This window comes from Arvicanthis niloticus, chromosome 21 (genome assembly GCF_011762505.2).
Source record: "Arvicanthis niloticus isolate mArvNil1 chromosome 21, mArvNil1.pat.X, whole genome shotgun sequence".
In the NCBI taxonomy this organism is placed as follows: domain Eukaryota; kingdom Metazoa; phylum Chordata; class Mammalia; order Rodentia; family Muridae; genus Arvicanthis; species Arvicanthis niloticus.
In genome coordinates this window covers 44,329,315-44,344,387 of record NC_047678.1, presented here as the reverse complement: position 1 = coordinate 44,344,387, position 15,073 = coordinate 44,329,315, and the positions used below count along the sequence as shown (strand labels likewise).

The 15,073-nt window shown below is 37.3% G+C and overlaps 1 protein-coding gene across 2 annotated transcripts in view; it reads right to left on the bottom strand.

Moving 5' to 3' along the window:
• Positions 1-10,144: 10,144 nt before the first annotated feature.
• LOC117693543 (uncharacterized) overlaps positions 10,145-15,073 on the bottom strand; it is a 72,952-nt gene continuing 68,023 nt past the window's right edge. Inside the window, exons 2-4 of one of the 2 annotated variants that reach the window (XM_034484268.3) lie at positions 14,916-15,042; positions 14,663-14,723; positions 10,145-13,547 (exon numbers count right to left, since the gene is read on the bottom strand). In XM_034484268.3, coding sequence (XP_034340159.1) covers positions 12,497-13,547; positions 14,663-14,723; positions 14,916-15,042 — 1,239 coding nt within the window. In that variant the 3' untranslated portion in view covers positions 10,145-12,496. The remainder of the gene's footprint in view (positions 13,548-14,662; positions 14,724-14,915; positions 15,043-15,073) is intronic. The other variant, XM_034484266.3, reaches the window with a different exon arrangement.

Sequence of the window (15,073 nt, the reverse complement as noted above, 5' to 3'; positions counted from 1 at the left end):
AATCAGGAGATGTCCTGCTTTCTCTCTGGCTCCTACTAGAAAAATCCTTAGTTCTGGTTATTGTCTGTCTTTGGCATGCCAATCAATCCATGGCTGTCAAAACTGACTGTTTTATGTTAAGTCTGTGTTTTTGTTTCATTGTTTGAATGATTGTTGTTCTGTGTTTCATGTTAAAGGGGAAAAAATGGTTAAAACCTTATCTGTTAGCTATCTACCCCTTGGTTTAGTTTAACTTGTTGAAAAGGCAGTCTTAATGTGCACAGCAGAAAATAAGTTACCCTGTACTATACCTAGGAGTCAAGCACAGCTAGAGAAACCTTGACAGTAGCTGATTGTCTGCATAAGCTGCTCTTAAAGGGGCCAGCAGCATTTTGGCTTCTATGGTAAGGAAGCTGATGGCTGTTTTTACAAGAAAAATCTCTGTGACAGTGTTTATTTGGTTCAGCAGGTGACAAGGTGCTCCTCTCTTGAAGTTACAGCTAAAAAAAGTACAAAAATTGTGTTTGGTTTAAATATATAAGATGTGTATCTACTTCATTTTTGTTTCTGACTGGTTTTAAAAGTATAAATATTGTTCTGCATGTCTTGGCTATATATTATTGGCTTATAAATTATTGAGTATGATTAAAATTTGTAACATTGGTAACAGAAGTTGGCTTAAAACTGGTAATTCAGGTTTGGAGTCATTAAGCCAACAACATATGGCATGAGCCAACCCTGGAAAACAGGTCTCTAAAGATCCTAGAAACTAGACTTATAAAAGATAAGATTTATGGCATTGTCTCTTTGGTGAGGTATTAGAGGCTGAACAGTTGTACACTCTTGTGCAGGAATTGGCAGTCAAACTTTGTAACATGAATGTAATGCTCTTGGTATTGATTTTAAAGAGAATGGGTTGTTTAAAACTGGGATTTGCTTTCCAAAGTTGTGGTTGTGCTCTGGTGTTGCAAGGGAAACTTAAAAAATACAGTTAAACTGCCAATGTTCCATTGCCTGCAGTTTGCAGTTCAGTCACAGGCTTGGGATTTTGACTCACCCATGTTTGTAGTTGTGAAGAAGACTGAGCATGTGAAGATGAATAAAAGAGTTAAAAAACAGCTGTAGCACAGTACAGGCCTGCTGCCCCTTTTATACAAGCTTTATTGGATACAGTAGTAGAAGCTAATTTAACCCCCCAAGATTGGAAAGGAGATCTTAGTGGGAGTTTATCTAACAGGGTCCAGATGAACTGCTAAAAGCAGCCGGTAGAATTTTTGGAGACCCTCTGGCAGGAATTCTGTTTTGTTACACAATTGAGTTATGAGAATGCTAAGGCAGCACACCTTGCCAGACAAAGCAAAGACTGACTTACCTGGATACATTTGTCTTTGTGCTGAAATTGGACCTTCATACAATCAGGGTCCGGGTATGGCTACTGCCTTACAAGGGACTGACCACTATGCAAGCAATGCTTTCACAGAGACTAGGGAATAAAGGATGTTTTAAATGTGGAGGTTTGGGTCATCTCAAAAATGATTGTCTCAGGAACAGAAGCATGGGCAGAGAATCAGGTCAAGCTCCAGGATTTTGTCCTTTGAGCAAGAAGGGTAATCATTGAGTAAGAGAATGTAAATCTAAAACAGATAATCAGGGCCTCCCTTGTTGGGAAAGAAGCAGAGGGGCAAGCCTCAGGCCCCAAGAAATCCATAGCCAGAAGCTTATGGGGCCATAAAGTTGTTGCCAACCCAGGGAAATCAATTTCTGAACTTATCAGAGCAACCCCAGGAAGTGCAGGACTAGACCTTAGTTCCACCACCTACATAGTACTGACCTGAAAAATGGAAGTTCAGATGCTGTCTATGGGAGTTTTGAGGCCTTTGCCTCCAGGGACCTGGGGATTACTTCTAGATTGAAGCAGCATTATTATAAAAAGGATTACAGATCTAACCAGGAGTTACAGATAATGATTATGCAAGAGAAATTAGAACTATGGCATTATAGCTGTGCCTTCTAACAAAAGAATTGCTCAAAGAGTAAGAGAGGACAAGATGCCTTTGGTTCTTCTGATGTGAACTGGGTCCAATCTATTACCAATAAGAGATCTAACTTAAATGAATAATTGAAGAAAAAAGTTTTGAAGGATTAATAGATACTGGGGCTGAGGTAACAATTATTAGAGGACAAGATCGGCCTTCAACTTGGCCTTTATCTGATACTCTCACTCACCTTCAGGGGATTGGTTAGGCCAATAACCCAAAACAAAGTTCTAAATTTTTAATCTGGAGAGATGAAGAAGGCAGTTCAGGAAAAATTCAATCCTATGTCATGCCACATTTGTCTATTACCCTCTGGAGAAGAGATCTTTTGTCACAGATGGGTCTTATGATGTGAAGCCCTAATGAAGTAGTGACTAAACAAATGTTAAGACAAGGATTTTTGCCTGGTCAAGGGCTAGGAAAAGAAGTACAAGGCATTAAGACATTTGAAAGTCCTAAGATTCATTTTAATACTAGAGGCTTGAGGTACATCCTGTAATGGCCACTATCTTGCCTGCATCCCATGCTGATAAAATTCAATGGCTTAATAATGTTCCACTGTGTATTGATCAGTGCCCTTTATCTAGAGAAAAAAATAGAAGCCACTTCTTTGCTTGCACAGGAGCAACTAGAGGCAGGGCATATAATAGAATCTCAGTCACCATGGAATACTCCAATATTTGTTATTAAGAAAAAATCTGGTAAATGGAGATTGCTACAAGATCTAAGAAAGGTCAATGAAATCATGGTACCTATGGGAGCCTTACAACCCAGGCTTCCATTCCTAGTAGCCATTTCTAAAGGATGTTATAAAATAGTAGATTTGAAAGACTGTTTCTTTACTATTCTTTTGCACCCCCAGGATTGTGAAAGATTTGCTTTCAGTGTTCCTTCCATTAATTTTAAAGAACCTATGAAAGGATATCAATAAATAGTTCTTCCTTACAGCATGGCCAATAGTCCTATATTATGTTAAAAATTTGTGGCACAAGCCATTCAGCCTATAAGACAGCAATGGCCAATGAGATACATCATACATTATATGGATGATGTCCTTTTAGCAGGAAAAGATCCTCAGGACTGCTTTTATGTTATAGAGATTTACAATAGGCATTATCTGATAAAGGACTACAAATAGCTCCAGAAAAGGTACAAACTTGGGATCCTTATAATTATTTAGGCTTTAGGCTTACAGATCAAGCTGTTTATCCCCAGAAAATAATTATCTGTAGGGACAGTTTAAAAGCTTTCAATGATTTTCAAAAGCTGTTAGGTGATATCAATTGGCTTCACATGTATTTAATGTTTACCATAGGAGAACTGAAAACCTTATTTGATATTCTTAAAGGGAATGTTGATCCTACCTCCCCTCGATCTTTAACCCCAGAAGGATTGTTGGCCTTACAATAAGTAGAGAGAGCTATTGAAAAACAATTTGTTAGTTATATGGATTACTCTTTGCCTTTACAGTTGTTGACTTTTAATACGACTCATACACTACAGGATTGTTATGGCAAAAGGTTCCTTTTAGGTGGATACATTCAAGGATATTTCCTAAACATAACATTCTGCCATATTATGAAGCAGTAGCCCATATGATTACACTTGGCAGGAAATAGGCACTGATTTATTTTGGCAAAGAACCAGACATCATTATTCAGCCTTTTAATGCAGATCAGAATACTTGGTTAAAGCAATGTAGTACAGATCAGTTGCTTGCTAAAATAGGATTTAATGGCGTTATAGACAATCATTATTCTCAAGATAGATTGATTTTTAAATGTACATAAGGTTACATTTCCTAATATGATATCTTCATAGCCTCTACATAATGTTCCTTTGATTTATACTGATGGCTCCTCTACAAGAATGGTATATCTCATAAATAATCAACAAGTAGTCATAGAGACTCCTGGACTCTCTGCTCAGCTGCAGAACAGCCAGCAGTACTCAATGTTTTTTAGTCTGTAAATGATGCTTTTAATCTTTTAACTGATAGTATCTATGTAGCTCAGTCTGTTCCTCTGTTGGAAACTTGTGGAACAATTCATTTCAATACACCAGCCAGATCTTTATTTTCACAGCTACAAAACATCATTCTTACAAAAAAAAAAAAAAAAAAAAAAAAGGCCTTTTATATTGGTCATATATGAGCTCATTCTGATCTTCCTGGACCTTTAGCTGTAGGCAATGATCACATTGACAGAGCTTTAATAGGAGAAACCTTAATTACAGATCCTGTTGCATTGACTAGATGTGATCATAATAAATTTTATCTCTCTAGTTATACCTTAAGGCTCCAACATAAGATCACTAAGGAGCAGGCTAGAATGATTGTAAAACAATGCCCCAATTGTCTTACATTATCTCCAGTTCCTCATTTAGGGGTTAATCCACATGGCCTTATACCCAATCATATTTCACAAATGGATTTAACTTACTGTGCAGAATTTGGAAAATTGAAATATATACATGTATGCATTGAGACTTATTCAGGATTCCTTTTTGCTTCTCTACATATGGGAGAAGCTTCTAGAAATGTAATTAATCATTGCTTACAAGCCTTCAATGCTATGAGATTGATTACCTAGAGTCATCAAGACAGATAATGGGCCTGCTTATACTGGAAACAACTTTACATCATTCTGTAAAAAATTTGGAATTGAAGGTAAAAGTAATTCCTTATAACCTAATGGGATAAGAAATTATTGAATGTGTGTATCACACTCTGAAAAATTAGCTTTTAAAAACAAAAGAGAGGGAGTAGCGCCCTCCAAGGTCACCAAAAGCAAACCTTGCTTTTGTTCTAATTGTTTTAATTTTTTTGCAAACTGATGCTAAAGGTCAGTTTGTAACAGATAGCCACTGGAATTCAGTTACTTCCAGCTTATTTGCCAGGGTTAAATGGTGAGACACCCCCCCTCCCCCAACTAATACATAGAATGGTGCCAGCCCTGTTTTAATTTGGGCCTGATGTTCTGTATTTTTTCACACACAAAAAATGGAGCTCAATGGCTGCCTGAAAGATTGGTCCATCAAGTGGACATGGATCCTAAGCATGATTATGATACTAATGATGAAGATGGCTCAAAATTCCAATCAGCCAGCTGAGTTAACCTGGAGTGTAGTCTCCACTCTCACTAGAGAGCAAGTGTTATTTATCAATTCTCAAAGCCACCCCCTGTATACCTGGTGTCCAGACCTTGTGATTGACCCTTGTCAATTAGCAGTGGGATTAGATACCTGGGACATTCCTGCTTAAAAGTTTAATTTCTATACTACTTAAACCATTCATTATAATCTTGTTGCTTTTAACTTTTGGACCTTGTATCTTAAACAGATCGGTTGCCTTCAGACAGGATCACTCTCAGCAAGCTCAGCTATTCACCATGGCAGTTATCACTATGAACAAATGCATTGAGTGCATATTCATATGTCCTTTGTGGCTTTGGTCTGAACGGAAAAGAGTGTGCATGCTATAGAAGGCCAGTAGTCAGACAGAGGTAAGAGTGTTCTTGAACACCTATCGACCTAAGACAGAGACATACATCAATGCTGCTATGTTTGTTCTCCTTGACAGGTAAGAAGGAGCAATATAGACACTGACCTAATCTAGACACAGTCTCCTGGCCACTCTACCCTGGACAGGATTATGGAAAACAAGTAAATCTTGTACTCCTATCCAGTTACTGCTCATCTTTAAAAAAATTAAAGATTTTTTGTGGTCCCCCCAGCCTTGAGCAGGCCAGAAAGACCTTGTTTACCACAATAGACCTTGCTACAATAGGACTTAGGTGGAGTTATCTGCCCTGGCTGCACATACAACTTTGTACAGCTACTTACAAGAATAGACTACCACGTGAGCTTCCCTTGCAACATAATCCAGCTGAAACAAAGGATGGGTTCTGTGGGCTTTCCCTATATATATATAAAGTGCTGAATATTAAACTTGGAGCCTTGATCAGAAACTTTGTCTTTGCTCCATGTTTCTCTTGCTACTCTGTCCCTTTTGCATTTCCAGCATCCCTTTCAAGTGAACCCAGTCCATCCCTGGCCACTGGGTGGTTACATATATCATCTTCAAAGTTGGAAATGGAACTCAATTCATAAAAAGGGCCCTCTTTATTTTTAACTTGTCCCCAAAAGTGAGAGACACTGAAGGACACTCATTCACTAGTCTAATTTCCATTTGCACTGACCAATCAAGGTCCAGCCTGGAAAGAATTTTAGGACTGTTTTCCCAGCTTTGGGCAGCAAGGCAGGATTGGGTGTTCAAAACAATTAAGTAAATAATATGAGGCAAGCCTCAGGTTCAAGAGACATCACTCTCAAGAGAAATAAATTATCCCATTCTCCTGCCACTTTTCTCCCTACCTTCATCAGACCTGCAGATCCTAAACCATACAGGTTAGCTTCCCTTCCCCCACCCAACTTCCCTGTTCTCTGAGTCCTCTGAGGAGGTGCCAAGGTGCCCTAAGCAGCTTACTATCTCAGGGGGACCTCCATTCCCCCCCCCCCCCCAGCTCTCTGTCAACCTTCATCAGACCTGTGGATCCTGAACCTCTCAGACATTTGAATTCTGAACAATACAGACATGCTGATCTAGAACCATACAGCACAAGGATACTCATCAGAGGTCTGACACACCAGGACAATTGAGATTAAGCCCCTTCCCAATACCTACTACAACACGAACATCCAGGGATCAAAGCCATCCAAATGGCTAAAGGCCCTCAAAAGAACACAATCAACAAAAGTCAAGGCAATATGACACCTTTAGAGCACAGCTACCCTATTATAGCAATGAGATTTAATAAATTAGTGTGTGTGTGTGTGTGTGTGTGTGTGTGTGTGTGTTTATTGATTTTTTAGGCTATGATGGATAAATGGAGACTGGAAAACAGATTTCTACTTTGACCATCTTTCTATGATAATAAAGGTCAGGATGCACACCACAGAAATTTCACACCAAGCATTCTCACTGATGTTCTAGCTAATGCTCAAAGAATTGCTAGCCTAGAACATAGAACACATTTTGAATTCTACATGTACTGTCATATGTAAATCGCTTTTATGTTATATCCCAGGTTATATATTGAGAAATTAAATAGGTACAGGAGATGACAAGTCTAGCCACTGAGACAGAAAGAGATTTACAGAGAAAATCTATCTTCTAGATCATAATGTATAAACAAAAATATAGATGAAAAAGATGTGTCAATGCTACAATTTTCACACATATGAAACATTAAGGAAAAGCCATCTAACAGCACTGTGGTTTCAGTTCTTAGATGAATAGCTTTACTGAGCTAATCTAAACTCACCATAAGGGTGCTTTTACCTCTGAGCAGGTTGGTATGAGGAAGGCCACAGCTGCTTCCATGCAGGACCACAAGTTCATTTTCACTAGCTCAGGGTACTATCTATCTCAGGGCTGTGACATTACCATAAAATTTCATTAATGCTTCATTTTTATTTTATATATGTGGGTGTTCTGATTGCATGCATCTGTGTACAATTCAGAAGGGGCATCAGATCCCTTAGGACTGGAGTTACAGGAGACAGTTAGCTACCAGATGGTTTCTGTGAATAGAACCTGTGTCCTTATAACATCATTCAGTGCTCTTAACTGCTATGCTATCACTCTAGCTGCTTTTATTATTTAAAATTTATTTTATATAGTTTAATTAACATACATCATTTTCTCCCTTTCCATGACTATTCTCTATCCCTTCCCAAATTCTTCCCTTTCAATTTCTTCCTTTAAGTATGTGTGAGTAAGTATGCACAAATATATTAGTAAAATATAATGAGTCCATTTCTGTTGCTTGAGTGTATGAGGTTTCAGGAGTGAACATTTTGCATTGGATATTCAATTAAGAAGCTCATCCTTAAGTAAGATCAATTCTTTCACTTACAGAATTCCACTCTTTAATGAGCAACAGGATTCTGACTCTGAAGTGACCTAGGCTGCCTTGTACTGGAAACATTCTCAAGAATAGAAAACTTGGGGTGGCAAATACCTCAGCTACTACTTGCTGGTGCCATGGACCTGGAGTTCTGGAGCTGCAGGGAAGTCTATGGACATTGACCTTAGCCAATCACAGTCTCCCTGTGTTCCATGGGCCTCACAGCACACCCTGGTGACCATTCTCACTGTGGATGATTTTGAAATCTTGAAACAACTCCCTCTACCTTCTAAGCATCATGACTACAGATCTTGCCACTATGCCTGGCTTAGTTGGCTTCAACTTCATTTAGCGAGTCATGACAATGATGGGATAAGATGAGAAGTCATACTTAACTATATTGAAAAACCCCTTATCTCTGTGAGCCTGGGTTTCACCATGTGTAGAACAAGTACAGAACTCTGCCCTAGTCCTTTGATGAGTTGTAACAGACTCAGTGATAAAGAAAAACATTGCTCATAGTTAGAAGACACTGGACTTTAAGGCAGGAGGGCTGTCTTTGATGGGAGCCTTCTTCTGTTACTGGAGTTAGGACTAGAACCTGTGTTCTAGTTATTCTAAACTCAGATTCAGCTACACATCCTCAATAATCTAATTAAAAGAAATCAATTTTCCAGTTGTGACATGCCCATATATAATGCAGGTACTCTGGAAGAAACATGGGCAAATACCTCTGATGTTCAAGGGCAGCCTAGTCTATACACTGAGTTCCAGGCCATCTACAGATTCATAGTGAAACTATTATTTAAAATAAAAAATTAGAAGAAAAATTTAAATTATTAATGAAAATTGAAAACATATTAACATACTTATTCAATGTGACTTGTTTGGAACAATGATGAAGATATAAGGCAGCTAATCCATCCTTGGAGGTCCTAAAAGATTTAGATAGAAGCTAAGTGATATATACAACTAAGTAACCTAAGAAAGTCTCCCCAATTCTCAGTTCCATTTTCTCCTGTAAGGTACTCAAATAATGAGTTAATATTTTTTTCTTCTCATCTGGAGGAATCAGTCTTTCCCAGAATGAGATTCCAAAGGAGATCAGAATTTCATTAGATCTACTATTCCACTAAATGTTAGCATAAGGGAGAAAGATGAGTGTCTCTTCAGAACGTCCTTATTCCTACCAGGCAAGACAGGCTACAGGAATAACAAGGTGGGGACAGTAGAGCTTTGAGGTCCAATTGAAGACCAGCAACTGGGGGGCCTGCAGGATGCTGTCATTGAAGGCTACATGTACTTGCCAAGAAAATGAAACAGTGAAATACCTGTAAGGGGCTAACTCACCACAGTAGAATGGATACAAAGAATACAGTAGGAGCCAACTTATCCTCAGCTATACCCACATACATTGCTTTCTGACCCATTAATCCTGTTCCTTTCACATCCAAAGTTTCCTCCCTTATAGTTCATCTATACTTCAAGGCTCTTTGTAAAAGTCTTATTTCCCCACCCTTAGAACAACTTCTGTTTAAGTCCAAGGTTCCACTGACAACAACCTCAATGTTATCTGGAACTACCAACAACCATAGCTCCTAATTGAATGTTTTGTAGGTTTCAGGGAAGTAGAATACATTCCCATTCAGACAAGTCAGTCTTCATGCATGCAGGTTTCTTTCCTTTCCTTAGAGTAGCTAAAGACTCAAGCAGGGGTACACTTAATATATATCCTTGTGGGCTTCCATTGCTGCCTATTTACCATGTGAGATGAACTCAGTCTGGTAGCTCTGGTCATGTGGTCAACCAGCTTTTAAAGACTTATAAGGTCAATTTAGAGTCTCCTGAGCATTTGGTCTACTCTTCTCTAACTTTGTGGAGATTAGGGTTGGGAAATTACTTTATGCATGAAGTCTCCATTTGTAATGCTACCCATCTTATATTTTTTCAGGGTCACCAGGTTTTGGGTAAAGATGAACTTAGGATCAACTGTTCACACCTTATAGCTGTTAGTGATGTGTTCATGGGCTGAAGAGATGGCTCAGCCCCTGACAGCATTGGCTGTCACCAATCTACAATCTACAGCACCTAGTGCTGGTTCTCAGCACCCAAGACACAGCTCACAACTGTCTGTAATTCCAATCACAGATCAGGCACTCTTCTGGCCTCCAGTGATACCTGGAATGGACTGGGTATGCACAGTGGTAAAACTACTGTACCTAAATTGAATCAATTTTAATAGTAAAAAATGACATATACACAAAGAAAACCTTTTTTTTTTTTTTTAACAATAGGGAATTACATACGTATGTGTCTTTTCATGATTTACATATATGGTACCCCAGGAGCTCAGAAGAATGAAACAGATGTCCTGGATCTGGAAATACAGGTAGCTCTGAGCTTGGGTACTCAAGAGGAGCAGTACTACTAATTCTCCAGCTCCCAATGCAGAAGATGAAGATGCTCCATTACTCTTTCTGTCTCCTATCACTTGAGTGATGAAGTTCCTACTAGATGGCTATTGAACTAATTTCTGGATTTCTTCCCTTTTGTGAATGGACCCTCCACATTACTTATTTTCACTGTTAGCATAGTCCTCTCTCTCTCTTTTTTTTTTAACATAAAAAATGTTTATTTCATCTATGTGGTACTCAGTCGCTCTCTTCAGAAACACCAGAGGAGGGCATTACATCCCATTACAGATTGCTTTAAGCCTCAATGTGGTAGCTGGAAAGTGAACTCAAGATCCCTGGAAGAGCAGTCAATGGTCCTAAATACTAAACCATCTCTACAGTCCCAACATAGTTTTCTTAACATGAGTAAAGATAACAAAAGGTGTTGCTGAAATCAGTCAGAGTCTACTTGTAGTATACTAGGAAAATCACCATAATTCGAGATACACTCTTTCTTTTTGGAATTTTTTGAGACAAGATATTTCTACATAGCCATGGCTGTCTGGAACTCACTATGTGGTCCAAGCTGACCTGAAATTCAGAGAGACTGCCTTGGACTGTCTCCCAGGTGCTGAGATCGCAGAAATGCATCTCTAAACCCAGCTCAGATAAGTTTTTAAAATGACTCATCTTTGAACCTGAGAGCAATACTTATTGAAATTCTGCAATAATAATTTAAACTTGCAAATAATTTCATATGTTCCCACTAATTTGATTATTTTCTTTGCTTTGATAATTTCATCCATTTAAACAAATGTTTGATCTGTTTTTTGTGCATACATCTGTCCCACTGTACTCATGTTGCGGTGAGAGGACAAATTATTGGTTTCTATTTTCTACTTTCCCCATGTGAGTTCTAGAAATCAAACCCCGGAAGTCATTTGGTTTAAGTAACCTCAATGGCTCTCATTTGTGTTATAAAGTTATTTATGTATGTATCGGTGTATGTGCATATGCCACAGACCATTGATAGAAATAAGAGAAAAAAACCTATAGGAGTAATACGGGTCTCCCATTGAACTCAGGTTATCAAGTTAGCAGCAACCACTTTACCCAGTGAGAGAATTCTCAGGCATTCATTTGTGATTCTGAAAAAGTGTATGAACAAATGTTCACTCCTAAGAATAAATTAACACATTCCAACAAAAACAAAACCAAAACAATAGTAATATATCATTTTCATTTGCAACAAATAATTATTAAAATCATCCTGTTTTCCTTGATCCTTAGATGACAATATGTTTACAATCTGAAAAGAAGACAATATTTTACTGATGAAATATTTCAACTAATCTTATTTGAACCTCAGTGAAATGGCTCAGTGGAAAATTTCTTTGGTGTGCAAAGCTGCCAACCTGACCTTTATCACCATAGAAAGATAGTCAAAGTAGAAAGTTGTTTTCCAGTTTCCATCTATCCATCATGGCCTAAAAACTAGTAATCACATTACACACACACAACAGAACAAAATTTAATAAGTCTCATTGCTGTTAAATTACCTACTACCTTAAGATAATTCCCTTAGAAGGCAGTACTTTAAGAGGAAGTGTCAGATGGTAACTAATATGAACATAAAGAAGCAATGAACACCAAACAATATATACATATCCTTACTACCTCAAGCTAAACACGGCTTCTATTTTCTAAAACATGACTTCCTAACTACAGCATCTGTTAACATCTTTTGTTCCCCCAAACATAATGACTGTTCCTAACTACAAAGGAACAAATGGATATTATTGGTTAGAGTGTAAAACATACATTTTGTACACATTAACATACATCAATCACATACGCAAAGCTGCCATCACTAAATGCTGATTGGTAGAAAAATGTAGCTGTAACTTGGCACAGATGTTTATGCTTTTCAAGCTTAAAAGCTCCGTAACATGGGTTGTATTTCACCTCCAGAATATGTTCAAAGGCCTGTTTAATCAGTAGCAGCTTTATTACAATTAATTCTTGTCATTTGCATTGATCTGGTGTTTGACTTGTGATGGATCTACGTGGAATCAGAACAAAAAGACATTACCATACTGCTTACATTCATAGAATTTCTCTCAACTATGAATACTTTAAAGATGATTAAGATATAGAAATGTGCAAAGGCTTTACAATATTAAAAATATTCATAAAGATTCTCTTCAGTATGAATTCTTTCATGACTTTGAAGATGACTTTGACCTGCAAAGGTTATACCGCACATTATACTCAAAGGGTTTCTCTCAAAAATGTACCTATCTATGCTGTGGAGAGTACTATGTTGTGCAAATATTTTACTAAATTGGTTATATTCATAGGGTTTCTCTCCAGAGTGTGTTCTTTGATGATACTGGAGACTATTTTGATAAGCAAAGGCTTTACCACATTGATTACATTTATAAGGTTTCTCTCCAGTATGTATTCTTTTATGTCTTTGGAGATGACTTTGACGTGTATAGGCCTTACCACATTGGTTACATTCATAGGGTTTCTCTCCAGTATGTATTCTTTTATGGTCTTGTAAAGAACTGTGTTGTGAAAAGGCTTTACCACATTGGTTACATTCATAAGGTTTCTCTCCAGTATGTGTCCTTTTATGCCTTTGAAGATGGCCATGACTTGTAAAGGCTGTACCACATTGATCACATTCATAACGTTTCTCTCCAATGTGCGTTCTTTTATGTATTTGGAGATGACACTTCCATACAAAGGCTTTACCACATCGATTACATTCATAAGATTTCTCTCCAGTATGTGTTCCTTTATGCCTTTGAAGATGACGGTGAGTTGCAAAGGCTGTACCACAATGATCACATTCATATGGTTTCTCTCCAGTATGTATTCTTTTATGGTCTTGTAGAGAACTGTGTTGGGAAAAGGCTTTACCACATTGATTACATTCATAAGGTTTCTCTCCAATATGTGTCTTTCTATGCCTTTGAAGATGGCCATGACTTGCAAAGGCTGTACCACATTGATCACATTCATAACTTTTCTCTCCAATATGCGTTCTTTTATGTATTTGGAGATGACACTTCCATACAAAGGCTTTACCACATCGATTACATTCATAAGATTTGTCTCCAGTATGTGTTCCTTTATGCCTTTGAAGATGACGGTGAGTTGCAAAGGCTGTACCACAATGATTACATTCATAGGGTTTCTCTCCGATATGACATGTTTCATGCCTGTAAAGATAATTGGCATATGTGAAAGCTTTACCACATTCATTATATTGTTGAATTTTTAAAATCTGTATGAATTAATATTATAATTTAGTCTAATGGTAAAGCGGAATCAGATCCTAAGATTTTTATCATTTTGCTTATATTCAATGTGTTCCCCCTTCATTATGTTTTCTTATGCATCTTTGACAATACCTGTGCTGGTAAGAGCACTTATTACATGACTCACATTTATGGTATTTTTTGTCTATATAAAGTTTTTTACATATTTGAAGAAAGCTGAAAGAACTCAGAGATTTACCACACTGAATGAATTCATAAATTTTTCTATAGTGTGAGTCACAGCACATTTGCAAAGTGAACCAGGACAATCAGAAGAATTTCCATCTTTCTAGTACCCATACAGAGTTTCTGCAGTGTGAGTTTATATGTATATTTTCCAAATTGCCAACTTGTATCATATATAGAAAGTCTACTCAAAGTGGGGACTACTAGATATCTTCTATTTTTTTTTTTCTGGGAGAGAGGTATCTTGCTTCTTTAAATATCCCTAAGCTCAATGGCGTGTATCCATTGTGACATATGATATACCCATTAAGAGAAGAATAACAAATAAAGGTTTCCACATTGCAATCACACAATTTGATTTTTCTTCCTCACAGACATGTGGTAAGTAAGGTATCTCACTCTCGACTCTCATAAACTGCCCCTCTGACTACATTTAGCAATGTAACTACAAGTGTATAAGTAATACTAGATTTACTATGGACTCTTTGCTCATTAGAACATTTTGAAGATATATTAATCACCTATTCAAAGTGTCTACTTTTCACAATATTTAAGTGAGACTGGCAGTTCTACAGCATCGCTCTAATAGGGGTATGATTCACATGGTGATATCTATGAAGGCATTGTTTCCTTGTCTCTTTTTTAGAAGAGTGCCTCTCAAACACAAATCAGACACTTGACATTGAGGTATATGGAATAATGAGAATGTAATAATCATAATACACTTAAAGATGTCCTTTTTTACATTATAGCTTTTTTTAAAAGAACTTCCAGAGCAGAGTAAAACTTCTTCAGAGGCATATTTGTATCAGCTTGCACATGAAAATTACCTTCCATCTCTTCTAGAACTTTGAAATTCTTCTTCAATATAATGTTCTTCCCAATTGTACCCTAAAATGCAGTATCAAAAATGTATATATTATTGGAAATTATGGAAAATTTTAAGTTACTATATTCAAAGAATGTTAGAACAATGATTGATTTATTCATCTCATTCTCAATTGAAATCACAAAAGATCATCAATAACAAAAAAACCACTTCTCCCTTTATTTTAAAAAGTCAAAGAAAATTCACTGTCTTACCTATAGCAGTGAGGTTATTGTAGGTCTCCAACATCACATCTTTGTAGAGACTCTTCTGTGAAGGAGTCAGCAAAGCCCACTCTTCCCGAGTGAAATTCACATACACATCATCATAGGTCACTGCATTCTAAAATATCCCATACATGTGTAGAACAGAA